At 60.4% G+C, this 26,007-nt stretch overlaps 3 protein-coding genes across 10 annotated transcripts; all 3 read left to right on the plus strand.

Moving 5' to 3' along the window:
* Positions 1 to 1,272: 1,272 nt before the first annotated feature.
* On the plus strand, positions 1,273 to 10,988 carry KLC2 (kinesin light chain 2). Of its 6 annotated transcripts, none has more exons than XM_036861671.1 (16): positions 1,273 to 1,369; positions 2,201 to 2,475; positions 4,830 to 5,060; positions 5,203 to 5,272; positions 5,930 to 6,152; positions 6,806 to 6,893; positions 6,986 to 7,087; positions 7,185 to 7,358; positions 7,465 to 7,564; positions 8,216 to 8,265; positions 8,373 to 8,440; positions 8,875 to 8,983; positions 9,086 to 9,244; positions 9,321 to 9,445; positions 9,655 to 9,712; positions 10,015 to 10,988. In XM_036861671.1, the coding sequence occupies exons 2-16, from the start codon at positions 2,242 to 2,244 to the stop codon at positions 10,096 to 10,098; spliced, it is 1,875 nt and encodes a 624-aa protein (XP_036717566.1). In that variant the 5' UTR covers positions 1,273 to 1,369; positions 2,201 to 2,241; the 3' UTR covers positions 10,099 to 10,988. The 6 variants fall into 6 exon arrangements, with proteins under 6 accessions (XP_036717566.1, XP_036717565.1, XP_036717569.1 ...); XM_036861670.1 differs by lacking the exon at positions 1,273 to 1,369 and adding an exon at positions 1,413 to 1,517; XM_036861674.1 differs by lacking the exon at positions 1,273 to 1,369 and adding an exon at positions 1,413 to 1,517 and having other exon boundaries at positions 2,237 to 2,475.
* Positions 10,989 to 11,633: 645 nt separating this feature from the next.
* Positions 11,634 to 19,025, plus strand: RAB1B (RAB1B, member RAS oncogene family). 2 transcript variants are annotated; one of them, XM_036861875.1, is made up of 6 exons: positions 11,634 to 11,813; positions 13,474 to 13,546; positions 13,839 to 13,934; positions 14,048 to 14,143; positions 17,327 to 17,458; positions 17,551 to 19,025. In XM_036861875.1, the coding sequence occupies exons 1-6, from the start codon at positions 11,800 to 11,802 to the stop codon at positions 17,743 to 17,745; spliced, it is 606 nt and encodes a 201-aa protein (XP_036717770.1). In that variant the 5' UTR covers positions 11,634 to 11,799; the 3' UTR covers positions 17,746 to 19,025. The 2 variants fall into 2 exon arrangements, with proteins under 2 accessions (XP_036717770.1, XP_036717769.1); XM_036861874.1 differs by lacking the exon at positions 11,634 to 11,813 and adding an exon at positions 12,450 to 12,565 and having other exon boundaries at positions 17,551 to 18,993.
* Positions 19,026 to 19,964: 939 nt separating this feature from the next.
* Positions 19,965 to 25,921, plus strand: CNIH2 (cornichon family AMPA receptor auxiliary protein 2). Of its 2 annotated transcripts, none has more exons than XM_036861122.1 (6): positions 19,965 to 20,096; positions 23,949 to 24,017; positions 24,466 to 24,513; positions 24,750 to 24,862; positions 24,964 to 25,107; positions 25,302 to 25,921. In XM_036861122.1, exons 1-6 carry the CDS (start codon positions 20,016 to 20,018, stop codon positions 25,327 to 25,329), a joined length of 483 nt encoding a protein of 160 aa, XP_036717017.1. In that variant the 5' UTR covers positions 19,965 to 20,015; the 3' UTR covers positions 25,330 to 25,921. The 2 variants fall into 2 exon arrangements, with proteins under 2 accessions (XP_036717017.1, XP_036717018.1); XM_036861123.1 differs by having other exon boundaries at positions 20,023 to 20,096; positions 23,840 to 24,017.
* The last annotated feature ends 86 nt before the right edge of the window (positions 25,922 to 26,007 follow it).

A 26,007-nucleotide genomic window follows, 5' to 3' on the forward strand; every position in this document is an offset into this window, starting at 1 on the left:
TCACAGCAGAATGTAGTGGGCTCCCTGTCACAGGACATACTTAAGCTGGTGGGGTGCCGGACCATCTCTCTGTCAGAGATCATGCCGAAGGGATTCTCACATCCACCAGGACACTGAACCGGGTACAGTCTGAGTCTGAACACACCCTGACTCATGAGGAAAGCCCCAGGCCCCTGGATACCATTGCCAGGCCTTGCTTGGCAGGTTTTGTCTCTCAGGGTGGTTATCCTGCTGTTACCCACTGGGATGTCGACCTAGAAGCAGTGCAGGTAGAGCTAGGGTAGACAGCAACCCAGGGCTGCAGAGCACCAGACCCAAACCTGGGCCAACAGGTGCGCCCTTCTGCCTTTTTAAAAAACCAGCATTTACTGAGTGCTGCTATGTGGTAGCCAAGAGCTACTCTGAGAGCGGCCAAGAGCTACTCTGAGAGCGAACAAGACAGGCAGATCTTGGCCTGCATTCTAGGGAGGAGACAGAAACTGACAAGGAAAATGTTAGAAGGAGTAAATGCTACAGAGAGAATTAAATGTGTGCTTGAAATGGGCTGGAGGGCTGCTCTACATAGGGGGTGGGGAATCAGGGAAGGGCTCTGGGAGGAGATGACGTCATCATCACCTTGTCCTGATCATCCGGCCCACAGAATCTGTAGTGGTGCTCACCCACAGGGTCACGAGTCTGTTTCGGCCGATGCCCAACTGCCCCTTGCCATCCTTTTCTCCCTCACAGCCAGAAGCCTCTGTCCCTTCCTCCCAAGAAGCAGCCCTAAGATGCCGAGAATCCCCTACTGGGATAAGGACAGCTCCGAAGGATCTGGGTGGGGCATAACCACTCTCTAGAGACAAATGAGCCTGGGGTCAGATCCGCGAGATTGGGATAATAGCAGTGCCCGCTTTATCCGGTCTTTGCAAGCATTTAATGTTTCATCGCACTTAAGGCATCCAAGCGCCCCGCACACAGTAAGCGCTCAGAAAGTGGCAACTACCTCAATAAATGTCAATAAATGTCAACTGTCTCGTTCTGGACTCTGAGGAGGCCAGGCCTTCTCCCTGGGCCCCAGTTTCTTCCGCCGCCCTCTCTGGCAGCGGTACAGGGCAAGTTCAGGTGCACATCCTCCCCAGGCTGTCCACACCGCTGCGGCCTCGGGGCGGGTTACAGCAGAGGAATCCGAGGCCGCAGGAGAGTGGGAGGTGGCCGCTATGAACCTAAGCTTCGGGCAAACCCACGCCCGGCGCCTCAATGACCACGCCCCATCCCCGAAGGCCACGCCCCCGGATCCCTTCCCCTTGCCTGGAGTGGGCCCAGCCGGCGTGCTCCTTTAAGGCAGCCAGCGGGCCGAGAAGAGTGTTTAGCCCCCTCCGACGCCGCCAAGGTACGGGCTTCACCTTTAAGGCGGCGCAGGGACTGCTGGGAAGGCCGGCGGGATGGAGGCGGTGGGACCTGCTCACGGCTGCTGGTCCGGGTGAAGCGGGGCGGGAGCCGGAGCCGGAGCGGGAGGCGGGCCCGAGCGGGAGACGCAGGTCCACGCGGGCCGATCGGGCCGGGAGAGGGGGGGCTCTGGGTCGGCCTAGGGGAGGGGTCGTCTTGGGCGCGGCCTGTGAGAGGGCCAGGCCAGCCCGCGGGGAGGGGGCGCAGTCCTGGGTGGCCGGGGGCGGGAGCTCGGCCTTTTCAGGGGAGGGGTCCGCAGGATGTCGTGCTGGCCTATGGGGCGCGGCCTGGGGGGAGGGGGGGACGAAGAACCCGAGATCTCAGCTCCTTAGGGGGAGGGTCTCCCCAGGGTCGAGCTGCCCAGGAGGAGGGGCTCTGTGGCTCGGCCTGCCTGTTGGGAAGGGGGCTGCCCGAGGGGGGCTGGGGCCGGATCGCCCAGAGGGGACGGTGTCTCCGCACGGGAGTGAACACCCCAAGATCCCCGTAGGTCCATCCTCTGGCGCGCCCTGCTCTGGCTTAGGGAGTCTCCAGGGAAGCCCCGAGATTGGGTCGCCTAAGCCGGCCTGAGCCAGTGGTCTGGGCCGAATCCGGGTCCAGCCTCGCCGGTCGCACCGCATTGCGTCTCCCGGGCCAAGACGAGCCGGGCGCGCCCCCTGTAGGCCGAGCGCGGGCACGGTGCGGGCTGCTGCCTGGGGGACGGGGCACCCCGGGGACCCAGGCGTCCGGGGACCCTAGGTGTTTACCTAATCCGGGGCGGACGGCGGCGTGGCCCCAGGCCCGGCACCCCCTGCCCGCCCTCTCGCCTTCACAGGCGGCATGGCCATGGCCACGATGGTGCTTCCTCGGGAGGAGAAGCTGAGCCAGGATGAGATCGTGCTGGGCACCAAGGCCGTTATCCAAGGGCTAGAGACCCTGCGCGGGGAGCATCGTGCCCTTCTCGCTCCCCTCGTCGCTCATGAAGCTGGTGAGGCAGAGCCCGGCTCACAGGAGCGCTGTGTCCTCCTGCGCCGCTCCCTGGAGGCCATCGAGCTGGGGCTGGGGGAGGCCCAGGTAGGCTGGTCTGGGGTGCTAAGGAGGGAGGTCATGGGAGGGATGGAGCCTTCCAGAGGAATCCTGGCAATGTAGTAACAGAATCAGAAGGGAAGGAAGAATCTGTCCCCTGGAGCCTCATGGTAGGATCCCAGTAAATATCTGTTGAAGAAATGGATGGGCTCTGGAGACCCCGGCCGTGCCTGGCCCCAGGAGAGCCTGATCATCTGGCTTCTCTGCTAGGTAGCAGAGACTGCATGGCCTAAAAAAACTGAGGAAATCCTTAAGGATCCCCCCATTCATTCTTCTATTCATTTGTTAACAGGTAAGTTATCAAGTGCCTACTATGTGCCTGGCAATGTGTTAGGTGCCAGGGCTACAGGTCCAACAAGACAGACGAGATCCCTGCCCTAGTCCAATAGGAAGAGAGTCAGAAATACACATATATTTATTCAATATTATAAGTTCTCCAAAGAAAATAACAAGATCTTGTGATAGCCTTAGCTATTGGTCAAGCAAGACTTCTGAGGAAATGACATTTAAATCAAGACCTGAGAGAAGGAATGAACCAGCCCCCAGAGAGAGGAGGAAAGTGAGAGGTTGCGTGTACAAAGGTCCTGAAGTGGGAAAGATCTTGTTGTGGAGGGAGAACTGAGAGACCTGTCTAACTGGAGCTTCGCGAGGAAAGAGAGGGACAGAAAAGGCCTGCGGAGAAGGTGGGGGCCAGATCATGCTGTGCCTTATTAGTTTGGGTTTTATTCTCAGGAAATCAGGAAGCCTTTGGAGGGTTTAAGCAGTAAAGCGACACAGTCTGGCTTAGGTTTTAAAAACTCTCTCTGGCTGAGGGGTGGAGAATGAACGATTGTGGGTCAGGGTGGAAGGAGGTAGTAGGTGTTAGGAAGCCACTGCTAGAATTCCAACGAGAAATGGTGGGTTGGGCCATGAGGGTAGTAAGAAGGGGGTCAGTCCTAGACGTTCTGGAAGTAGGTCCAGTAGGGCCTGGGGATGGACTAAAGGAGACAGAGAGGGGCAGGGAAAGTCCCAGGTTTGTGGTTTGAGGAAATTAAGAGGACGAGAGAGCCTGGATGGGTCAGGAGTTCTGTTTGGGCCCTCTTAAGTTGGGGCTGCCAGGATGACATGCAGACGGAGCTATCCAGGAGGTGCTGGGGTGTACAAGGAGTTAGACTCTCGGGCAGAGAGTCTTGGCCCACTCAGATCTTGGCTGAGACACTGCCTGGCTCTGTGAATCCTGGGCAGGTGGTATCACCTTGGTTTCCTTGTTTTTAAAATAGGGATCATGCCATCTGCCATAAATACTTCCAGGCTGTTTAGGATATTTTTTAAAAATAGCTAGTGGTTGTGAAAACACCTGTCACTTAGGCGTTTGCTAGTCAACTAGAAAGCACGGGGTCCCAGACTGCCTGGCTCTCTGGGAGGGCAATGTGTCGGGCATTCACTCCTCGGCTGGCTGACTGCCAGGTACAGAGATGAACACACCAGGGCCCCCTCCCAGTGTATACAGGCACAGATGGACAACAGGATGGCATGGAGGTGGGGGAGGTGCCATGCTTTCCGGGGGCTGAGGGCATAAGAGGCTTCACTGCAGAAATGACCCTGACCATGAAGGACGGAGAAAGGGTAGAGTCTAGGCAAGGCCCCAAGGCGGGAGGAGCCTGGAAGCTCAGGAAAGGAGTCGTGGAGTTTGGGGAGAGCGATGGGGGCTGAGGCTGAGGCCTCTGGATCCCCTTACCTGCCCCTGGGGTTTTCCAGACACTGGGGGTTTAGGACACACACCCCCTTCCCTCCCTGGGAGCTGCAGGAGGACAGGGGCTGCCCTGGCCCCTTGGCAGAAGTCAGGATGGAGTCTTTCGGTAGCCCTTCAGTCGTCTATCAGGGTCTTTGGGAAAGCGCTAGCCCTGGGCCGGGGCAGCGGTATGGTATAGTGGCTCTGGCTACAGGGCTTGAGTACGACTCCTAGGAGAGACAGGAAATGAGTGGACGGCTCGGGGAAAGGGCAGCACCCCAGCTAGCGCTCTTCATGATCCAAACAACCCAACAAGGTGGGAACTGGACCATCGATGTGGAGGACTAGCTGGAGGCCCAGGAAATGGGATGGGCTATTTCAGAGTCTAGCACAGCCAGCCTGGGAGCCCAGGGCTCCTGACCACAGAAGGAAGGACTTAGGAATCCCCAAGCCTCCTGGTTTCAGGTCTCAGGCTATGTTGGTCTGTTTGGGGCCCTGGGGCAAAACTCCCTTGATGAGAGGAGAACTTCGGGGCCCTCAGCCCTGCAGCTCCTCCGGGCCTGGCTCTTCTCTGGGGCCCAGGCTGGGGGGTCAGCAGGGCTCTGACCTCCGTTCCGGCTGGCTGCCGCAGGTGATCTTGGCGCTGTCGAGCCACCTGGGGGCTGTAGAGTCGGAGAAGCAGAAGCTGCGGGCTCAGGTACGGCGCCTGGTGCAGGAGAACCAGTGGCTGCGGGAGGAGCTGGCAGGGACGCAGCAGAAGCTGCAGCGCAGCGAGCAGGCCGTGGCCCAGCTCGAGGAGGAGAAGCAGCACTTGCTGTTCATGAGCCAGATCCGCAAGCTGGACGAGGACACCTCCGCCAGCGTAAGCCCTACCACGGCCACTGGGCGGGGCGGGGGCACCTGGGAGCAGGGAGGGGCGGCGGGGGGGCAGACGCTGCTCCGACCCAGCCCGCCGACCCCTGGGCCGCCTCCTTCCCTGACGCCCGTCCTGTCTTCCTCCCCAGGAGGAGAAGGGGGACGTCCCCAAAGACTCTCTGGATGACCTGTTCCCCAGTGAGGAGGAGCAGAGCCCAGGTGCGGAGGGGCAGCTGGCTCTGGGGGCGGGAAAGGAAGGCTGTGTGAACTCCTGGTCCTTGGGACCCAGAGGTCACAGAAAACAAGGTCTGAGTGGCTGCCGTGTTCTTTCCTGCCTCGTTTCTGATGATAACATCCGAGCATTAGAGCTTAAAAGGCAGGTTTTACATGTTGCTTCTCTCATCTCCCAAGTTCTGTGAGGAGCAGGCATCACAGTTCAGAGCTTGCGAGCAGGCCGGCCTGGGTGCGAGCCCTGCTCGGCCTCCATTTGCTCTGTGACCACTGGTAGAGTTTCTTTCCTCTCTGAGTCTCCTCTGAGGGTTAAAGGAGGACGCATGCACAGTGCTGAGCCCCGGGCCAGTACTGGCCTTGCTGATCGGGTGGCCTGTGTATCAGAGCCTCTCTTCTGCACGTGAGGAGGCTGAGGCTCGGGGGTTAGGCGACTTGCTCTGGGACACACAGCTTGAAGTACCGGAGCTGGGACTCTACCCACTCTTTTTGTGGGGTGACTAGACCCACTCTACAGATGGGGAAACTGAGAGCGAATGGTGACTTGCCCAGGGCCACGTGTGACGTCGGTCAAAGGTATGGCTGGCATGTGCCGGCCCAGCTCAGGGGGCACTTGGTACATCTGACCTCCCGCCCTTGGCTTTGCAGCCCCCGGCCCTGGAGGAGGAGATGTGGCTGCCCAGCACGGGGGCTATGAAATCCCAGCACGGCTCCGCACCCTGCACAATCTGGTGATCCAGTACGCCTCTCAGGGCCGCTATGAGGTGGCCGTGCCACTCTGCAAGCAGGCCCTCGAGGACCTGGAGAAGACGTCAGGCCACGACCACCCTGACGTGGCCACCATGCTGAACATCCTGGCGCTGGTCTATCGGTGAGGGCTCCTCCGGCCTCGGTCACCCATGGGAGCATTCTTCCTGAAGGCTCCAGCCCTGGTCACAAATCCTCAGTGCCTGCAGTGGGCCAGGACTCGGGTTCCACCAAGCAGTTGGGTGACAGAGAAAGAAGGATCTTGTCCCTGGAGAGGGCCAAGCCCACAGGGTGCCTGAGCTACAGACATGAATATGCCTCAGTCTAGTGGTGGACAAAGGCTTGGACATATCCAGGGAGGGGACGGCACACGAGGACGCCAGGGGCACACCTCCTCCAGGCCCCAAGGCTTGAGGAGGGCCTTTGGTGAAAGTTGAGTTTGCCCAGAGCACAAGAGGGTCGGAGAAGGTCTCCTTGGCAGAAAGGACACCATGAGCAGAGGCCCTGGGGAACAGAGGACAAGGTGCACTGGGCATGGGGCAGTGAGGGTGGGATCTGGGGGAGTCTGGCTTGTACCCCAGCACTGCACGCCCTTCCTGCACAAAGCCCCCCAAGCCAGAGAGCAGGGGCTGACCACGTCTCCCCATGCTCTGGGTCACACCCCATCATGCTCACTCATTAGTAAGTATGGGACGAGTGACCACAGGGATCTTGGGCCACTAGGAGGAGGGCCTTGGGCTGGAGAATAACCCTCATGGTGCTTCCACCTGCCCCCAGGGACCAAAACAAGTACAAGGAGGCTGCCCACCTGCTCAATGATGCCCTGGCCATCCGCGAGAAGACACTGGGCAAGGACCACCCAGCTGTGAGTGAGGCTGGGTGGGAGGTGGGGGCTTCCCCTCCCCCCTGCAGCTCCCAGGTCCCGGGTCATGGAGCCTCCATTCTCCCACCCGCTAGGTGGCTGCGACACTGAACAACCTGGCGGTCCTGTATGGCAAGCGGGGCAAGTACAAGGAGGCTGAGCCCCTCTGCAAGCGGGCACTGGAGATCCGGGAGAAGGTGGGAGCAGGCAGGGCTGGGAAGGCCAGGTGGGCTGGGCAGACGGGGGACGTAGGCCGGCCCCGAGCCCAGCCACTGGCTCTCGCTCCTGTCCCAGGTTCTGGGCAAGCTTCATCCAGATGTGGCCAAGCAGCTGAGCAACCTGGCCCTGCTGTGCCAGAACCAGGGCAAAGCCGAGGAGGTGGAATACTACTACCGGCGGGCATTGGAGATCTACGCCATGTGCCTTGGGCCTGACGACCCCAACGTGGCCAAGACCAAGAACAACCTGGTGTCCTGGGCTGGAGGGGGGCTGGGGGAAGGGGGAGGGGGGAGGGAGGAGAGGAAAAGGCTCCACTCCTTGCATCCTGCTCACCCTCTGGGCCCTGCCCCTCCAGGCCTCCTGCTACCTGAAACAGGGCAAGTACCAGGATGCAGAGACCCTGTACAAGGAGATCCTCACCCGCGCTCACGAGAGGGAGTTCGGCTCTGTCAGCGGTGAGCATGGCTGCCGGGTGCCCCAGCTCACCCGGCACAGGCCCACCCAGCCGTCAGCATCTAGGACGAATACCTCAGCCGGACAGGCCTCACGCCTAGGTTCTGGCTGGTCCGCAGCCACTTGTGTGCACACGTGAGCACACACACCCAACTCACACAGCCCCCTGGGAGGTTGTACCCGTGCAATGCCCTCCCTTTGCATACCTGTGCCCTCGGCCCAGAGCCTCTTCCCCTTTCTCCACTGGGCAACTCACGCTCACCGTGAAGGCCCAGCCCAGATGTCTCCCACTCTGGGAAGCCACCTTCTGGTCCCTCACGGTCAGTCACTTCCTGCTCTGGGACCCCTCAGCCCGGCCCAACATTCAGGCCTAGCATCGTCTCGCGCCATGGGCCTGAGGTTTGTAAGGGTGTGCTCCCCCCAACCCCCAGTCACGAGCCCCTCAAGCACAGGCCTGTGCCACAGGCATCTCTGTTCCAGAGGAGCGTCAGTCATGTTTTGGGTCTGTTTCTTGTCCATTCATTCATTCAACGAAGCCCAACCCTGGTCCTTCTTGAGTACCCCTGACTTCCCCCGAGACCCCAGTCATGTGTCCAGCCCAACCAGGAGAGGCCCACGTGAGAGGCTGGTGACAGCCCCGTCTTTCCCTCCAGGGGACAACAAGCCCATCTGGATGCACGCAGAGGAGCGGGAGGAGAGCAAGGTAGCTCTGTGGGGCAGGGCCGGGGCAGGCGCCTGTGGCGGGAGGATGAGGCCAGGGGTGTGTAGAGGGGAGGGCCTCCTCCCACCTTCCGCTTCTCTCTCCTCCAGGATAAGCGCCGGGACAGCACCCCCTATGGGGAATATGGCAGCTGGTACAAGGCCTGTAAAGTAGACAGGTGAGGACAGTGGGGCGGGACTGCTGGGCTGGCAGAGCGCTGGGAGGCGGCATCCTGGGCGGGGGCCGGGGCCAGGCTCCACCCTCCACACTGCTCAGCCCCGAATACACACCTCTTCTCCGTCAGCTCGTCTTTCAAGGCCCAGGTCACAGGCCACCTGTCACAAGAAGGCTTTCTGTCCCAGGACAGCCTGATTATCTCACTCCTGGGTTTCCCAGCTTTTAGTCCTGGTGGCAACATCCCACCTAGGGCCCTCAGGTGATTCCCCAAAACAGGGGAATCCAGGCGGACCTGGCACAGGGCCTGACACACAGGAAAGGCTCGATTTTGGTCGGCTGGTTGGTTCCTCAGGGCCAGCGTGGGCTGGGTGTCGGGATGGGCCCTGGCTCCTGGGGAGCAGGGAGCTGGAGACCGTCCCGCTCTCCCGTCCGCAGCCCCACGGTCAACACCACGCTGCGCAGCTTGGGCGCCCTGTACCGGCGCCAGGGCAAGCTAGAAGCCGCGCACACGCTGGAGGACTGCGCCAGCCGCAGCCGCAAGCAGGTAGGGCGACAGGCACCAGGGGTGTGGGCAGGGACCTGCGTGGCCCTGTGTGTGATCCAGGCAGGGCCCGTTGCTCCGCCTGATGCGCCCGCCCTCCCTCAGGGCCTGGACCCCGCAAGCCAGACCAAGGTGGTGGAGCTGCTGAAAGACGGCAGCGGTGGGCGCGGAGACCGCCGTGGCAGCCGAGACGTGCCCGCGGGTGCCGGGGCTCGGTCTGAGTCCGACCTCGAGGAGGGAGGGCCTGCGGCCGAGTGGAGCGGGGTGAGTCTAGGGGCTGGACTGGGCCAGGGGGCTGTGTAGCTGGCATGGCGCAGAGACGACCCCGTCCGCCCCACAGGACGGCAGCGGCTCGTTGCGGCGCAGCGGCTCCTTCGGGAAGCTCCGAGATGCCCTGAGGCGCAGCAGTGAGATGCTGGTGAAGAAGCTGCAGGGTGGTGGCCCCCAGGAGCCCCCGAACCCCAGGTGAGCCTCTCACCCCACAACCTACCAACCCCAGCTGCACTTCAGACCCAGGGTGAAGTCCCTGTCTCGCTCAAGCTCCACCCACCACCAATCTCCCTCCCCTTCCGCCTCCCTCCCCATCCGCCTCCCTCCCCTGCCCCAAGCTGACCCCTTCCCCCGTCCTCCCCCAGTTCCACCGTGGGCAAATCCTGACCGCCCTTTCCCCTCAGGATGAAGCGGGCCAGTTCCCTCAACTTCCTCAACAAGAGTGTGGAAGAGCCAGTCCAGGTACGGGTGGGTAGTTGTCGGCACTGGGCAGCTGAGGCCCCGGCCCCAGGCCTGCGTGTCCTGTGTACTTGCCGAGCTTCTCAGCATGTCTGTTCATCCAGCCACACTTCCTGTCTCCACCCCAGGCCTGGCTTTGGGCTGGACCCTGGGGAGACAAATGAGGGAAACTCAGCTCCTGCCTGTGAGCGGCCAGTGGCAGCACAGTAACTGTGGAGGTGGGTGGGAGTGTCAGGCCCCTCGGGGCCAGGGAAGCGCGAACTGGCGGCAGCACGAGGCTGAGCCACCCGCCCCTCTGCCCACAGCCTGGAGGCACAGGCCTCTCTGATAGCCGCACCCTCAGCTCCAGCTCCATGGACCTCTCCCGACGAAGCTCCCTTGTGGGCTAATCCTGAAGGGGCAGCCGGTCGCCAGAGCCTCCACCCGGCACCATCCCCACCCCAGCCCTGCGCATGGGCCTGCTGCTTGCCCCTCCTGTCTCTCCCAAGGACCCCTGTCTTTTCTGTTCAATCTCAGGGTAACCTCCTCCCTTGTCATCTCAGCCTGAGCCCTGGAGGCTGGGCCTGACCACTCCAGCTCTACCCCTTATTTATTCCTTCCAGCAGGGCCCCCTCTTCCCTAGGTTCAGGGCCAGCGGAGGGGCTGGCCGGGGTCTCCAAAGGTAGAGAGAGGCTCAGTGGCCCCCCCTCCGCACACCCCAAATCCAAGAACACTAAGCACCCGCCGTCCCTTCAGCACCCTGCCCTCCCCCGGCCGTTGCTTCTGTATATAGAGAAATAAGTTATTGGCCGCACTCCTCCCCTCAGTCCTTGGTACTATCCGGCCTCCCCTCACCCCACCCTTCTCTAGTGGTACCGCCCAGGCCTTAATCACCCCCATTCCGCGCGGTGGTATCTCCCAGGCTCCACATCTCAGGGGCGGTGCCTCCCCAAAGGGTTCCCTGGGCATTCTCGCGTTCCTCCCGGCCTCTGAATGGTGCGCCCTGCCCCATGTCCCAGGACGGAGAGCCCACCCCCTGTCCGTCCTCTCACCGCCGGGCTCTGCCCTGCAGCCCGGTCTTATGCACTGCCCCTGCCGCCCGGCCCGCCCAGGCTCGGCCTGACCCCGCCCCGGGCACCGCCCGTAGAGCCATCCTGCCACGCCTCCTCCCACGCCTGCAGCTTCTTGCTAGGGGCAGTGATGGACCCCTGTGGCAGGAGGGGCTGCCCCAGTTGGGAGGTGAGGCGGTCGCTCTCTATTTTCAAATGTTGCTGTAGAAATAAAGACGGTTTGACTCTGAGCTAGGCTTGTTTTGGGGCGGAGCCCGAGGGCTCCTAGCGTCTCTACGTCTCTACATTGGGGGTGGGGTCAGGAGAGGCTGCGAGTGAGTGTGTGTGTGTGTGTGTGTGTGTGTGTGTGTGTGTCTCGCTCACGTCTGGTCCCGCTCAGCTGCAACCCAGATAGGCTTCTCCTATCCCGGAGTTGTTCGGGAGCCCCACATATTCAGGATTTTTTTCTAACAACCTTCATCTCTGAGATTCTGGAGACCACGGGCTTTGATCGAGCTTTGCCCCTTACCAAGCTGTTTGACCTTGAGCGAGTTACCGAGTCTCGATTTTTTCATCTATAAAATGTGGGTGACACCTTCTTCCTGGGGTTGCTGCTGGGAGTTAGGAGCGCCAGTACACGAAGAACCCTGGATAAATGAACTAACGCTGCGGGGGAGTGTAAAGATGAATGCCTCTGTCAGACAGACGTGAAACGTGTCAACGACAGCACTAAATTGAGGATCCAACGCCGGGACGCTGTCAGGCTCCCGAGCGCGGTCCTCCAGCCCAGGTACTTCTAGGGAGTGAACTACAAGCTCCAGAAGGCAACGCGCGGCGATGGTGGGGCCTGGGCTAGGATTACGCCTGCGCAGCGGGGGGCGGGGTGAGTTGCACAATGTAAGGAGACTACAAGTTCCGAGGAGCCACGCGGCGAGGTTCCAGTCCGAAGTATTTGCGCCTGCGCGTCGCGGGCGGGGCCTCTGGGGCGGAGCGGCCACCATCTTGGAACGGGAGGCGGAGCAGAGCCGACTGGGAGCGACCGAGCGGGCCGCCGCTGCCGCCATGAACCCCGAATAGTGAGTGCGCCCCGCCCGCGCCGTCCGGCGCAGCCTCGATCCCGAGTACGGGGCTGTACGCTTACCGGGGTTGTCCGGCCCGGGTCAGGACTGCGCGGCGCCCCCACATCCGGGTCCCTCTTCCGCTGACCTCCCCCCCCTCACATCCGGGTTCTGCCCCTCCCCCGGGGGCCCCAGAACCCCAGCTCGACGCCCCGAGTTCTTGCACCCGGGCCCGGAGACTGCGACCCCGAGGGGCACCACTTGGATCCCGAGGCACCGGCACTAGCAGGCCTTGTCGGTCAGGTGACCCCGCAGCCCCGGTCTTTCCAGGCCTCAGTTTCCCCACCTGCTGCCTGAGAGTAGCGGTCTGGGTGCTGACGACGGTCCTGGCATTGTGGAGCCCATCCCCAGAGTTTCTGGTCTCGGTCCAGATTCGGGCCCTTTAGGTCGGGTCGTACATTCTGCTCTCCAGTCCTCCCGGAATCCGGTTCCTGGGGGCTGGCCCGCTGGGTAGCTTTTCCGCAGGTTCTCCCCTCCGGGGCTGCCGCTTTGCCCTTTACCTGGATCAAAGTGCCCTGCCGCTCCCAGAGGCTGGTCCCCTCCCGCCCTCCCCTCACCTTTGCGCAAGCCCCCGGCGCCGCCGTCACACCCCTTCCCTTCGCCGTCACCCTGCCGAAGAAGTTTAGATGAATGTGGCATTTGCTTTCTCCCTTCCAGTGGGATTCTTTGTTCCTCAGACTTTCCTCACTTCTTGGTCACTCCCCCTACGGGTAGGTGGCCCACATCTCTGCCCCGACTTCTCATCGACAGTTTTCCCTTAGTGTCAGTTATCTTCTTCCTCTTTTGCCACTTCCTTTTTCTCCTCCAGATCCTGGCTTCAGATATCCTTGGGGAAGGGTGAAGCTCTGAGCTGGATTATAAGGGGTAACAGAGAAGGGAACCAACAGGCTTTCACAGAGACTTTGGAGTCTGAACCTGGTTTCCAGTATTAAAGTTAACAGCTGTGTAACTTAGGGCAAGTCACTTCCCTTCTCTGGTCTCTGGTTTCTTCATTAGTTGGGAATAACCAGCACTCACTTCATTGGACTGTTGTGAGGCTTGAATGAGATGATGCATTTGAAGTGCTTAGCACAAGGCCAGGCACAAGTAGGAACTGGATAAGTTTTAACTGCTATTATCATTGCCGCTTGTTGACCGTCTCTTTCTGGAGACTTCATACCAGGTTCTTTATATAGGTATTCAGTTAAGTTCTAGGCTGGGCCCTGGCTTCCACTTCTGGGGCCTCCCCTGCCAAGTCAGGTACGGCACACGGCAGTGTAGGAGGGTTTCCCTAAATAACCCCTACTGGACCCGAAACCATGGAGTCTATCAGGAATCAGGGTAGGATACCCAACTCTGTCACCTAACTCATGTGATCCTTGGCAAGTCACGTCCCTCTCTGTGGCTCCATTTCCTTCTCTGTAAAGTGGGAATTCAGATGCACCCCTTTGGGCCAGCTGTGTTATGGGGAGTGGTCAACCCTCCCCATCCCAGGACTTGTGGGAGGATCTTGTGAGTGCTTTAATACTCTAATCCAAGGCACACCTCACAGTGTGGGAGAATGCTATAGTTTTGACTCCAGGATGATGGCAGGTGGGCTCCCTGCCTTCCTTCACACCTTCCCATCCTTTCTCTCTAGTGACTACCTATTTAAGCTGCTTTTGATTGGTGACTCGGGCGTGGGCAAGTCCTGCCTGCTCCTGCGGTTTGCTGTAAGTAAGAAGTTTCCTATACCATCCATCTGGGGTCCTGGCTGGTGGCCGGAGGGAGAGGGGGGCAACCCAGAGAATAGTGGTTGCAAGATCTGGGAGACCAAGGATGAAGTTGCAGGACTTGCCAGCAACATATCTGACTGAACAGGGGCATAGGGCTGGCAAGCTGGGGTGCTGAGAACTGGGGCTCAGCAGTTAGGAGCTCAGCTAGGTCAGGACACTGGAGGGAGGTTTTCCAGATGGGCCTCAGACCTGTTCACTCAGGCCATTTCCCTGGTCCCTGATCTTTCAGGATGACACATACACAGAGAGCTACATCAGCACCATCGGGGTGGACTTCAAGATCCGAACCATTGAGCTGGATGGCAAAACCATCAAACTTCAGATCGTGAGTGTTGCTCCTCGCAGAATCCCTGGTGCAGAGACATCTCCCTTGGGAGGGGAAGGGCCCTGGGCACGGAGCCCAGGGCTGACCTGCCCGTCTCTCCTGCTGTCTTGTAGTGGGACACAGCTGGTCAGGAACGGTTCCGGACCATCACTTCCAGCTACTACCGGGGGGCTCACGGCATCATCGTGGTGTACGACGTCACCGACCAGGTACTCCCGGGCTCACCATCCCCCACTTTGCCTCCTCAGCCTCAGGTCTTTGGCTTTTGCTGCTTTTTACTGTTCCTGTTCTCTCTTTCTCATGCTGCCCGGAAAGGAGACTGTTCTCGGACTCATTTCACAGGGGGGGAAATAGCTGCAGACCTGTGTCCTCCCCAGGCCCCGCTGCAGGGCCTTGGCAGAACCAGGCCTCACCTCCCTGTCCGACTTGCCACCTTACTCTAGACCTTCCAGGCACCTGTGTTTTGTGGGGGGTTCAGTCAGCTGACTGCTTGCTGTGCTGGGCCCGTGGCCTCCTGGGTAAAGACACTGTGGAGAAGCGATTGGAGGGCCTTACGCAAGGAAGTGAGGGAGCCCTGCACTCTGGGCCCAGTGTGAGCAGAGTTCTGGGAGGCCTGTGTCTGCTGTGGCAGCGTGAGTCTTGTGTCATCGGCATCAGCGGTGATGTTAACAGCGGGAAACAGTCCTGTCACGCGTTACAGTTCACAGGTTCTGTCACAGCCCTTTGATGCTCGTAACACTCCAAGAGGTGTGTGTTATATTCCCATTTTACAGATGAAGAAATGGGTCGGGGTGGTAAGACTTTCTTAGGCCCTGCAGCCAGTTAAGTGGCGGAGACAGAAAGCCCAGGCCTACTGATTCTACCCGCTTTGTTTTTTTTTAAACTTTGTTGCTTCATGGGGGTCAGGCCCTGGGGACATGGAGATACTTGTGTCAGCCCCAGGCCAGGAGGAGTCCCCGCTCTGAGGGGCAGCTGGGCTCTTCAGCTCACCAGGGACTCGTGATGCCTCCTAGACAACAAGCTGTGGGTGAACTTTGCTCCACTCAGACGGAGGTCACCAAGGACCTCTAACCGCCAGAACTTGTGACTTCATTTCAGTTTTTGCCATGATTGATGTCTCATGGCTTTTAACTCTGTTCTCTTCTCGCTCTTTGAAAAAGTTACTGTCTCAAGGTCTGCCACCTCCTGCTGCAGCAGATTCTCTTTTCAGTGACTTCTTACTGGTCCGTCGTATCCTGCCCCGCTACAGCCCCAGATTCTGTGCTTCTTGATTGCCCCAAGCCTCTTCCTGACTCTCCCTGCACAATTCTGGCCACCTTGTGGTTTGGCTTCTTGTTTTGTGATTTCTACAACTAAAGAGCTATCACCGTGGATCTCCTCCTGTGTCCTGCGTTCTGCTGGCACTTTATGTCTGTGTTAATTCTCATGTTCGCAGTATAACCCAGTGAACTCAATGGTGGCGTCCCTCTTTTCCAGATGAGGAAACACACTTAGACGTATGTTGAGTTACCTGCCCATGGCTTCACAGTCAGGAAAGGCAAAGCCCGTATTTTGAACCCAGGGTTCTTTGCTTCCCAGCACATCCTTTCCTGCCTCTTGACCACCTTTAGGCCATCTGCAGAGCTCCAGACCATCTGCAGAACTCAGCTTGTCTGGTGCTGGTCTCCCCATCTCTTCCTGAACTGGCTTCTGCATCCTCATCTTTATAACAGAGTCCCTGTTGGCCTGACCAGAAAACTCTTCCCTCCCCCATCCTGTCAGTCCCTGGGCCCCTCTGTTCTCCCCCATCATCTCTCCCAGATCCGTCCCCTCGTAATAATAGCAGTGATGAGGATAATGGCAGCTCTTGCTAATTAAGCACTTGTTATGAGACAAGCCTGCATTCATTATCCCATACCCACAACAGCCCCACCAGGAGGTACTGTTTTATAGAAGTGAGGAGACTGAGGTTCCGAGAAGCCAAGTGACATATCTAGGACCATACAGTAAGTGGCAGAGGTGGGGCTTAACCCAGGCTGGTCTGACTCTAAATCCTGTGCTCTTCCCTGCCTCATTCCCTGGCTCAGGGCACATCTTCTCTCCCGGATTATCCCAGCCACCTCCCAGCTGGTGTCCACCTCCTTGCCGGTCTGATCTGGCCTCTGCACCCCTGCCAGGACTCTCCTCCCGGGACACAGGTGTGCTGCTGCTGCTCCCTTCCGAAGGAAACCTCTGCTGGCTCCTGGTTGTCTAAGACTGGGCCAGGCTAAGACCCTCCCTGCTTGGGCCTGCTTCCTCTTCCTCTCCTTCCCTGCTCAGGGCCTGTGTCCCAGCAGCTTTTAGCTTTTCCCCCTCCCCAAAGACAGCACGCCCCTCCCATCCCATCCCGTGACCCGGCGTATGTCTTCTCCTCCCCTTGCGCCTCTCCCCGTCCCTCCACTGGCACCCACATGGGGGTAGTTCGTCCCTGCAGGTGTAGGTCGGCTGTAATCTCCCCAGGCAGAGATGATCCTGGAGCTCCACCAGCTCCTGCCTTCTGTCCCTGCAGCGCTTGGTCGCCCTGTCTTGCCATTGTGTGTGCCCTAGTCTAGTCCTCCATTGTCCCCTGAGTGCTTTAGGGCAGGGCCCAGGCATGATTCCATTATTTGAACCCAGTGTCCAGCACAGGGCCCCGCCTGGGACATGGCAGGAGGTGTACGTTTGAACCCAGTGTGATATCACCAGACCTCTGGCTCCTAAGAAGGGAAAGCGGCTCTAGCTCAAGCATATTCCTAAAAGTTCTGTCCTTTGTCGACGTGCCAGGCGTGGGGGGGGTGGGGCGCAGCAGGCCGCCGGGAGAGCCAGGCCGAGCGCGGAGGCTGTCGGTGCCAGAAGTAGGACGAATGTCAGGCCCTGTTCCCAGGATACCTGTCTCCCCCGTCGGCCAGGGTCTCCTCTGCAAGGATCCTCCACCTACCACTGGGCTCCAAGGTTTCAAACCTTAAAGGGATTTTAAGGCCACTGTGGGGACTTTGTAATTCTTGCTAACCTGTTATCCTTTGTCTCTGTCTTCCCTCTGGCCTCTCTCCTGATGCCGTTTGCTCCCTCCACGTGGTTAGGCCTTTTCTGTGTCTTGGGGAAACACGAGCAGCTGCAGGAAGCAGAGCTGGCTGGCCCTTGGTCTAAGCTGTTGAGGTGTCGGGGCTGTTGGTAGACAGCCGGGGCTCTGCTGGGCCTGGCTCTTGGGGTCTCAGACAGAGGAGGGCAGGAAGGAGCGCTAAGCCTGGAGGAGCTTCCTCTGGGTCCCTGAGCCCAGGGCGCCTGCCTTTCTCAGGAGCCCAGGACAACCATCTTTCCCTCAAAACCCCTGTTCTCCAGGCCTGGCGTAGGGGTGGGAGGTGGGAGCAAAGTAACTTTTGATCTGGTCCCTCTAGGAATCCTATGCCAATGTGAAGCAGTGGCTACAGGAGATCGACCGCTATGCCAGCGAGAATGTCAATAAGCTCCTGGTGGGCAACAAGAGCGACCTCACCACCAAGAAGGTGGTGGATAACACCACAGCCAAGGTGAGCAGGCCTGGGCCAGGCCGCCCGGGTGGGCTGGGGCCTGCTGCCCCTCACCTCCTCTCCCCTTCTCTTTCCTCCTCTCCCCTTATCAGGAGTTTGCAGATTCCCTGGGCATCCCCTTCCTGGAGACGAGTGCCAAGAACGCTACCAATGTCGAGCAGGCGTTCATGACCATGGCTGCTGAGATCAAAAAACGGATGGGGCCTGGGGCAGCCTCAGGGGGTGAGCGGCCCAACCTCAAGATTGACAGCACCCCCGTGAAGCAGGCTGGTGGCGGCTGTTGCTAGGAGGGGCTCGTGGGGTGGGACCGGAGGTGGCACCTTCTCCAGATGATGCCCCTGGAGGGGGCAGGAGGTACTTCCCTCTCCTGGGGCACTTGAATCTGTGGCTTTGGGGTGTCCTGGGCTCCCCATCTCCCTCTGGCCTGTCTGCCTGCCGCCCTGAGCCCCGGTTCTGTCAGGGCCCCCAAGGGAGGACACCCAGGACCTTTGGCTGGGGTGAGGGTGCGGGCTTGCTCTGCTGCTGCCTCTGGGTGACTTTAAAAGATACCCCACCGCACACCTTTGGGATGAGGGCTCTCCTCTGTCTGTCTCCCTCCCCCTGCCCCCCGTGTATGCTGCAGTGGGTTTCTCTCCTTACTCTTCTTCCTCCCCTCCCCTGCGCACCCCCCTTCCCCAGGAGCCGAGGGCCTCCCTGGCCTCTACTGCCCCTGGCTGCAGTCAGCACCTGGGGCCAGGAATGGGACCAGGGGATCCAGGGCCCTGGAATGCAGGGCCCTGGGCTGGACCTCAGGACGGGCATGGGGCCACAGGGGCCCAGCAGCCCACTTTCCTCTCCTCCCTGCCTCCACACCCTGACACACACACTCACAGCTCGAGCCGTCCAGCTGCGGTGGGGTCTGAGCACATCTAGGGCAGGTGGGTGAGCAGCCGCGCTGGGCCTGTGTCTTGAGCCCAGAGGGAGCCTGCTCCTGCCACTCCCTGCCCTGCCAGAGCCAGGCCCATGTGCTGCCCGCCCACCGTGCCCCTTTGTCCCCAAGGCAGGCGGAGGCGGAAGGCCCACCGTGCCAGAGGCTGGGCACCAGCCTTAACCCTCACTCTGCCAGCACCTCCTCCCTTGCCCTGAGGCAGCACATCTGGCTTATTCTTCCCCTTCCGTCCCTTGGAGCCTATGAGGGCGGATCCTCATCCCCTGTCGCTACTTCTCTGGGAATGTGGGTGCAACCCAGGGTGGGGGGGGCCTCTCCACTTAACTCCCTCCCACCCAGGATGCTAGCCCCCTGCCTCTGACACAGCTTCTTCCTGCAGAAAAACAAACCTTTGATCTCTACCTGAGAAGCCATGTCCCTTGTGCTGTCTCTTGCCTGTCCCACCTGTGCCCTCCCCTCCAGCTTGTATTTAAGTCCCTGGGCTGCCCCTTGGGGTGCCCTCCCAACTCCCAGGTTCCCCTCTGGTGTCATGTCAGGCATTTTGCAAGGAAAAGCCACTTGGGGAAAGACGGAAAGGACAAAAAATAAATAAATAAATTTCCACTGGCCCTCGGGGGAGCCGAGGGTTTTTGCAAGGAAGTTGTGGTGGCTGAGTGTGGTCTGTGGTGGGAGCTGCCTTTGGGTGGCGGGGAAGGAACTGGAGCCCTGGACTTGGTGGGCTGCACAGGGGTCCTGGCTTGGGCTGTGTGTCCTAGGGTTGCTGTTGAAAGGCCTTGACCCATTTCCTGAAGCTAGGAGAGCTGCCTGCTTGTGCTTCTATGGTCTGTCCCCACGGGCCCAGCACGGTTCCGGCCGGCCGACCGGGAGGGCGGCTGGCGGCCGTCAGTGAGCACCTGGTGAGCTGCCGCCGCCGCCAACACCCACACAGGCGGGTCCGGGATGGGGAGCTGGGCCGCAGACCTTGTGCCCCGCTGTGTCTGGCCCGCAGCCCCTTCAGCCCCGTGGCTCAGCCCCCTCTCCCGGCTTGTTCTGGGTTCAAGCCAGGTGTCTCTGACCCCTCGGACAGTGACAAGTGCTTTGCACTTAAGACCTCGGTCCGACCTCCGTGGCCGGCGAATGAGGGCAGAGGTGCAGGCACCCGTCCGAGTGGACCGAGGGTGGCAGTGGTGGGCTCGTTGTGTGACGTGGGGGGGGGGGGGGTTATGCCAGGGATGTGCGTCCATGCTTACGTGTCCCTGAGGTTGGGGCGGGGGTGGCGCCCGGGCCGCGCTGGCGGAGGGGCGCACAGAGACCCAGCCCCGCCCGCCCGAGGCTGCTAGCACGGCGGCCCCGCCCCCGGCTCCGCCCCGCCGGCTTCGCGGGCTGGAGAGCGAGGGAGCCGCGGGCGAGGGATCGCAGGATGAGCGATTGGGGCCCGGGCAGCCGGCAGCGGACGCGCCCCCCGAGCCCACCGGCCCGCGCCCCACGGCCCCGCGGCCCCGAGCCCGGCCGCGCCGCCCGCGTCCCCCGAGCCCGCGCCCGAGCCCTGCGGGCCATGCCCGGCCGGCCCTAAGCGCGGGCCGGGGGGGCGTCCCCTTGCGCCCGGGCCCCGCGCTGGCGCCCCCCGGGCCGCCGCCCGGCGCGGGGGCCATGGCGTTCACCTTCGCCGCGTTCTGCTACATGCTCACCCTGGTGCTGTGCGCCTCTCTCATCTTCTTTGTCATCTGGCACGTAAGGCCGGGCTGGGGCTGGGGCTGGGGCTGGGGCTGGGGCTGGGGCTGGGGTCGGAGTGGGGCCAGGGGGCGCTGGGAGCAGGAGGGGGACGGACGGATGGTCTCAGGGCCCGGAGAAACTTGGAGCCTCCTCTCCGCTATCCCCCATCAGTCGGCTTCTGTTCGCCCCATAAACACCCCCCATCATCGGCTTCCTTCCCGGGGGGGCCCCCCCTTTCTCCGCCGACCCCGACTGTCTGTGGGTATGTCAGTCGGTCTCTGACCCCCCTCCCCTGCCCCATGGCAGCCTTGGGGTGTGGGGCGGAATTCTGGGATTCTTGTTCCTTTCCCTCCTATTCCCCCGCCCCCCAACCCCCGCCATCTAGTCGCCCCCGTTTGTCCGTCGGGCAGTTTGTCTGTCTACTCTCCCCACCCCCTTTGTGGGTTTTTCCAGCCAGAGTGATGGAGCCAGTTGCTATGGCAACTGCATCTGTTTACAGGACCCACAGATCGCAGAGCCCATTAACCCTTTCTATTCCCGCCCCCCCACCCCCACTCCCTGACCCAGCAGTGATTGGCTCTAAGCAGCCCCAGAGACCTAACCCCGACCACCAGCTCACCTTGGGTTTCCCTACCCCCTCCTGTTCGGGCTTCCCCCCACTAGGTTTCCTCCCCACTTTCCAGCTTTCCTCCTCTTCCTGCCCCCACTTTCCTCTTTGTCTCCTGTTTCCTTTGGTCTGTCTCTCTCTCCAGCCTTGCCTCACACCTGGTTCTTCAAAACGTCCATTTCTCATCCCTTATCCTGATTGCCTCCCTTTAGAGAGGGTCCCTCTCCCCCACTCTCTGGGGCCTTCTCAGTGGTCCCCTGCCTGTCTCCCTTCTACTCACTACAGAACTATCAATCAGCCTCCAGCTTATTTTTTGGGACCCTTGCCCCCCACCCCTTTTACTGCCCTCTCTTCTCCTATGTCCCCTGAGGTTTCAGCCACCACCCTATCCCCTTCACACGGCCTGTGCATCTTGGCCCTGGCCCGCTCAGCTCAGCATCCTCTGCTTGTACGTCCAGCACACACCTCCCTGATAATCGTGTTATCCCCCGCCAGTCTCTCCATACCGGCTTCCTTCCTCTTCCTCCCCATTGCCTCACCTGCTTCTTTCTTGGTCTTCCCACTTCATCACTCCTTTCTTTTCCTGGGACCTGCTGCCTGCCTGCTCCGTGGTCTTCCCTGGCCCTTGATCAGTCTCCCTTCATCATCCCCTGCTGTCCCCGTGCTGTCTGTCTCTTTTACATCAGGATTCCATGGACTCTGACTGCGCCCCTTCTGTGTGAGGAGTGAGCCCCCATAGACACCTTCAGACACACACACCCCATCTGCAGCCCTCTTGCTCTCTCTTTGGGTCTCTCAGTTGCTTTTTCTTTTCTCTGCCCCCTTCTCTGTTTCTCTTTCCCTTCCTCCATCTCCCCTAGGTCCATCTTGGTCTCTCTGAGCCTCCTATCTCATCCCAGGGCCTTGGACAATCCTGTGGGGTGGTGGCAGGAGGGCTGGAGTCCTGAGGACTGGAAGGAATTGAGAGTCATGGGCTGGGCACACAGAGGTAACCAGCTCCTGGGAGGAAAGCTCCTGGAATTCAAGAAGCCCCTTTTTGGGCCCTTCCCCACCCAGAGGCCTCCAACAGCCTCTATGGGGGTCCCTGTCCTCAGGGGATCCTCAGAGCAGACCTCCATCCAACACACCTGTGTCGATGCTCCTGAGAACCAGGCTCTGGGCGGCTTTGGGAGAGACAAGGATGAATAAGACTCAGGCTTCGCCCTTCTGGGGCTCCCAGGCTGGGAGAGAGGGCCCAAGTGCTCTCAAAAAATACTCATTGAGCACCGACTACGTGTCAGGCACTGTGTTCGCTCAGCTGTTTAGCTGGGCGATCATAGCAAGTCTCTTGTCCTGAGTCTGTTTCCTCATCGGTAAAGTGGGCTTGTTGTATATACAGCAGAGTGTATATAAGCCCAGAGCAAGGCTTGCCAAGGGGTGCGCGGGTGGGGAGAGGAGGTGTGGTCCTCAATCCAAATTGGTAAGAACTAGAACCTTCCAGGGCAGGACCCCAGATCCCACCACAGACCCTGAGCCTAGGCCCCACTGGTCGCTAGGCAACCCTGGTGGGGAGTGACGCGTGTCTGCTGTCACCGTGGGGGATTGTTTGTTCCAGGGGGCTGAGTCAGCGCCAGGCAGCCTGGGGGGTGGGAGGTGCAACACTCGCCGCCTGCTGGTGGTGCCAGCTCTGGGGCAGACAGACGGCACCCTTCCGCTCCCTGCTGGACCCTGTTGCTGTGCCTGACAGGCAGGCGGCTGCCCAGAGTCAATGGGGAGTTGGTGGGGCTGCTCCAGATGGCCCCAGCTCCCTCCAGGAAGCCCGTGTTCTCTCCCTTCGAGTCTTAAGGGGTCCGGGATGCTTGGGGGTGGTGGGCCCGCTGCCTCATCCTTGGGCTGGTGCTCAGGGGAGGGGACTCCTGAAGTCTCCTCTGCCAGCCTTCCGCCCATGCCAGCTCCCCCCAGGTCTGTCCCATCATCCTCTCAAACACCTGCTCCCCCCAAGAGTTCTCCATCCCAGTGAGGACAGTGCCATCCGCCAGATGCCCCAACACCCAAAGTCACCTTGGGCCCCTTTGCCTCCACTTCACTGGCATTCAAGCCCTCTGGAGTCTGGCTTCTAAATAGCTCTGGAATCCATCCCCACCTCTCCATCCCCACTGTCCCTCTCTTCACTCAGATCACCATACCTCCCCCCCCATCCCAAGCCCCAGCCGCAACACTCCAATAGTCCCCTGACTGGTCTAGCCTGAGTGTAGTAAAGTGGTTCAAATTTTAACTCTGGAATCTAACGGGTTTAGAAACCTGGCTTGCCACTAACTAGCTATGTGGCCTTGGACAAGTCATTTAATCTATCTCAGTTTCTTCATCTGCAAAACGGAAGTGATAATACCAGCACCTACGTCATCAGGTTGTTGCAAGCATCAAATGAGTTAATAAACATAAAGCCTGTTGGCATGGAGGAAGCATCATGTATGTCTTGGCTGGGACCGTTAACCAGTTTGTACTTCCTGATCGGTCAACCCTAAAACATCAACCTAACCACCCCGCTTTGCTGCTTTATACCGCTCGATGGCTCCCCTTTACTTCTGTGTTGAAGTCCAAACATCTGGTCTGGCCTCACAAGGCACCCACGTCTGGCGCTGCTGACCTCTCCAGCCCATCTTTCACCATTCCCGTCTTTCTTCCCGCTCGCCTCACACTTTCACTTTAGCCATATAGAACCTGCAGCTTCCTGAATGTTCCTTATTCTTTCAACCCTCTGCCTTTGTACCTGCTGTTCCTGCTGTTCAGACTGCCTTTCCCGCATTTGTTCACCAGACAAACGCCTACTCAAGAGTCCAGCCTGAACTCCCCATCCCCACCCCATGCTGGATCAGGCACCCACCCCAGGTTCTTCCTGCACTCCACAGCCCTGATCACCCTGGATGTAGTTCACAGTTTTTCTCCCAAGTCTGGGGTTCCTCCCGGGCAGGGGCGGTGTCCCAGGCTTCTGGGACCCAAGTGTTCAGCACAGGGCCCAGCGGAGAAGACACTATCTCTTGGGATGTTTTGGATGGAGGTGTAGTGGACATGTCCTGAACCGGGCATCAGCGCACTAGAGTTCCATTCCAAATTGTTGTGTGACCTTGGGCCAGGCCCCACCCCTCTCTGGGCCTCAGTTTCTCCACCTTTGCAGCACGTCCCATCTGGTCCGATCCCCATGTGTGAATCTTATGCCACAGAAGAATGCGTGGGGGGCCATAAGCTGCTGCCCCAACCCTGACGGGCACACGCCCCTCCCCCAGATCATAGCCTTCGACGAGCTGCGGACCGACTTCAAGAACCCCATCGACCAGGGGAACCCAGCGCGGGCAGTAAGTGATACATGTGCTGTGCCGAGGTGTGACCGTCCGTCTGTCTTGCCGTATGTCGCGGGTGGAGGACGGCGGGGGGGACAGGAAGACGGAGGTAGAGGGGATGGTGGCCGTGCCCCTTCCTCTGCTTTGTCCCCGCCCCCAGCAAACACCTGGCTCGGGCTCAGGGCTCGGGTTCCTCCTGGCGGGGCAGCCGTTGCCAGGCTCTGGGCCGTTGCCAGGCTCTGGGCCGTTGCCATGGAGACGCGGGTGAAGATCCCTCCATGGTGACGGTCGCTATGGGGACGGCGCGGCTGCTTTCCTGCCGCGCCGCCGGAAACGCCGCAGAGCCTGCTCTGGCGCCCCCTGGCGGCCACGTGCAGGGAGTGAGGGGCGTGGGAGGGTGGCGGGGCGCCCCCAGTGCCCGCTCCTTCACCTCCACCATTGCGGTCTTTTCCTCTCCCTACAGCGCGAGCGTTTAAAAAACATCGAACGCATCTGCTGCCTCCTGAGGAAGGTCAGTGTCAGGGCTAGGGGCAGGAGGCTCCTAGCCGAGCTCAGCGCCACTGTAACCCAGAGCCGGGCCTTCCCCCTCTGCGGCCTGTTTGATCTGCTCTGCCACGTGGGAGGGAGTGGGAGGCTAGAAGCCCTTTCAGTCCCCAGAGGTGATGGTGGGTGGGCACCTCCCAAGTGCCCTTGAAGCTTGGATCTGTCCTAGCACCTGGCCACTGACCTCTCACCCTCACTCCCCAGCTGGTGGTCCCAGAATACTCCATCCACGGCCTCTTCTGTCTGATGTTTCTGTGTGCAGCAGAGTGGGTGACCCTGGGCCTCAACATCCCCCTCCTCTTCTACCACCTCTGGAGGTGAGGGTAGCAGCTGCCTTCGGGAGGGTGAGATGGGAGAGCGGGGCAGGATGTGGGTGGGAGCCTTGAGGGTGGGCACTCAGGCCCCTCCTTCCCCCCAGGTACTTCCACCGTCCTGCGGATGGCTCTGAGGTCATGTATGACGCAGTCTCCATCATGAATGCTGACATCCTCAACTACTGCCAGAAGGAGTCCTGGTGCAAACTCGCCTTCTACCTGCTCTCCTTCTTCTATTACCTGTACAGGTGAGGTCCTGCCCATGGCGGTCAGAAGTCAGGGAAGGGATGCTCCAGGCACCATCCCTCCAACCCCAGGAATGGCTGGGCCCCAAGTTCCTGCCCTTTGCCCTTGATGACTGAGGGCAACCTAGGGCGCGACAGGGTGGGTGGCCAGTAGCGGGCATGCTCGTGACTTGGCTCACTGCCTTGTCTTCCCACAGTATGGTTTATACGTTGGTGAGTTTTTAAGGGGGAAGCCGGCCAGGGAGCGAGCCCAGAACGGACCGGACGCCTGTGCACCCCCAGCCCTGCCCCTGGGCCGCAGAGGCCTCAGCCCCGGGGAGGGAGGGGGCACTGGTGCCCCCAGCCTCCTCTCCCCCCCACCCAAACTGCTGCTGCGGGGACTTCCCGCCTTCAGAGCCCCCTCCCCTTGGACTAGGGCTGGGCAGAGCTCTAAATAGGGGCAGGAGCTCCTCTGCCAGCCTGTGGGCATGGCAGTCAGTCCTGGAAGGGGCGGGACCTCCAGCCTTGTCCACTTCAGAGGGCATTTAGGCCCTGCCACGGGGCAGGGCTTGACCCTGGAAGTTCTGGGCCGCCCCCTCCACCCCCCACCCTGGGGCTCCCCCTGCAGGTGGGGCGGTACCCACACCGGGAATGAGCAGGCTCAGCAGGGGGGCAGCCCCACCCCTAGTCTGCCCTCCCCCCTCCCCCAGGCTTTCTCTCCAGACCCCTCCCTGTCCCCCCTTGCCCCAACCCCAGCCACCCTGTCTCTTGGACCTATTTTCTATGTTGCCTGGAGGAGTCCGGCACCCCCTCCCCGGCCATTTGTGACAAAATATGAATAAACTACTGCAAACACGTGGGCCCCAGTTCTGCTCCTAAAAGGCTTAAAGAGGAGATGGGGGGAAAGGAACTGTATAGGGGGCA

The sequence above is a fragment of the Balaenoptera musculus genome, chromosome 8, assembly GCF_009873245.2.
Source record: "Balaenoptera musculus isolate JJ_BM4_2016_0621 chromosome 8, mBalMus1.pri.v3, whole genome shotgun sequence".
NCBI classification, from domain to species: domain Eukaryota; kingdom Metazoa; phylum Chordata; class Mammalia; order Artiodactyla; family Balaenopteridae; genus Balaenoptera; species Balaenoptera musculus.

What these genes read in the sequence shown, in the direction of transcription:
- KLC2 (XM_036861671.1), top strand. Translation starts at nt 2,242, where the DNA reads ATGGCCATGGCCACGATGGTGCTTCCTCGGGAGGAGAAGCTGAGCCAG. An exon ending in CTGCGGCCGAGTGGAGCGGG is followed by an intron (nt 9,245 to 9,320) that starts GTGAGTCTAGGG and finishes TCCGCCCCACAG; the next exon opens with GACGGCAGCGGCTCGTTGCG. An exon ending in GTGTGGAAGAGCCAGTCCAG is followed by an intron (nt 9,713 to 10,014) that starts GTACGGGTGGGT and finishes CTCTGCCCACAG; the next exon opens with CCTGGAGGCACAGGCCTCTC.
- RAB1B (XM_036861874.1), top strand. Translation starts at nt 12,486, where the DNA reads ATGTGGCATTTGCTTTCTCCCTTCCAGTGGGATTCTTTGTTCCTCAGA. An exon ending in CTTGGTCACTCCCCCTACGG is followed by an intron (nt 12,566 to 13,473) that starts GTAGGTGGCCCA and finishes CTTTCTCTCTAG; the next exon opens with TGACTACCTATTTAAGCTGC. An exon ending in TGGATAACACCACAGCCAAG is followed by an intron (nt 17,459 to 17,550) that starts GTGAGCAGGCCT and finishes TCCCCTTATCAG; the next exon opens with GAGTTTGCAGATTCCCTGGG.
- CNIH2 (XM_036861122.1), top strand. Translation starts at nt 20,016, where the DNA reads ATGGCGTTCACCTTCGCCGCGTTCTGCTACATGCTCACCCTGGTGCTG. An exon ending in TCTTCTTTGTCATCTGGCAC is followed by an intron (nt 20,097 to 23,948) that starts GTAAGGCCGGGC and finishes CCCCTCCCCCAG; the next exon opens with ATCATAGCCTTCGACGAGCT. An exon ending in TTCTTCTATTACCTGTACAG is followed by an intron (nt 25,108 to 25,301) that starts GTGAGGTCCTGC and finishes GTCTTCCCACAG; the next exon opens with TATGGTTTATACGTTGGTGA.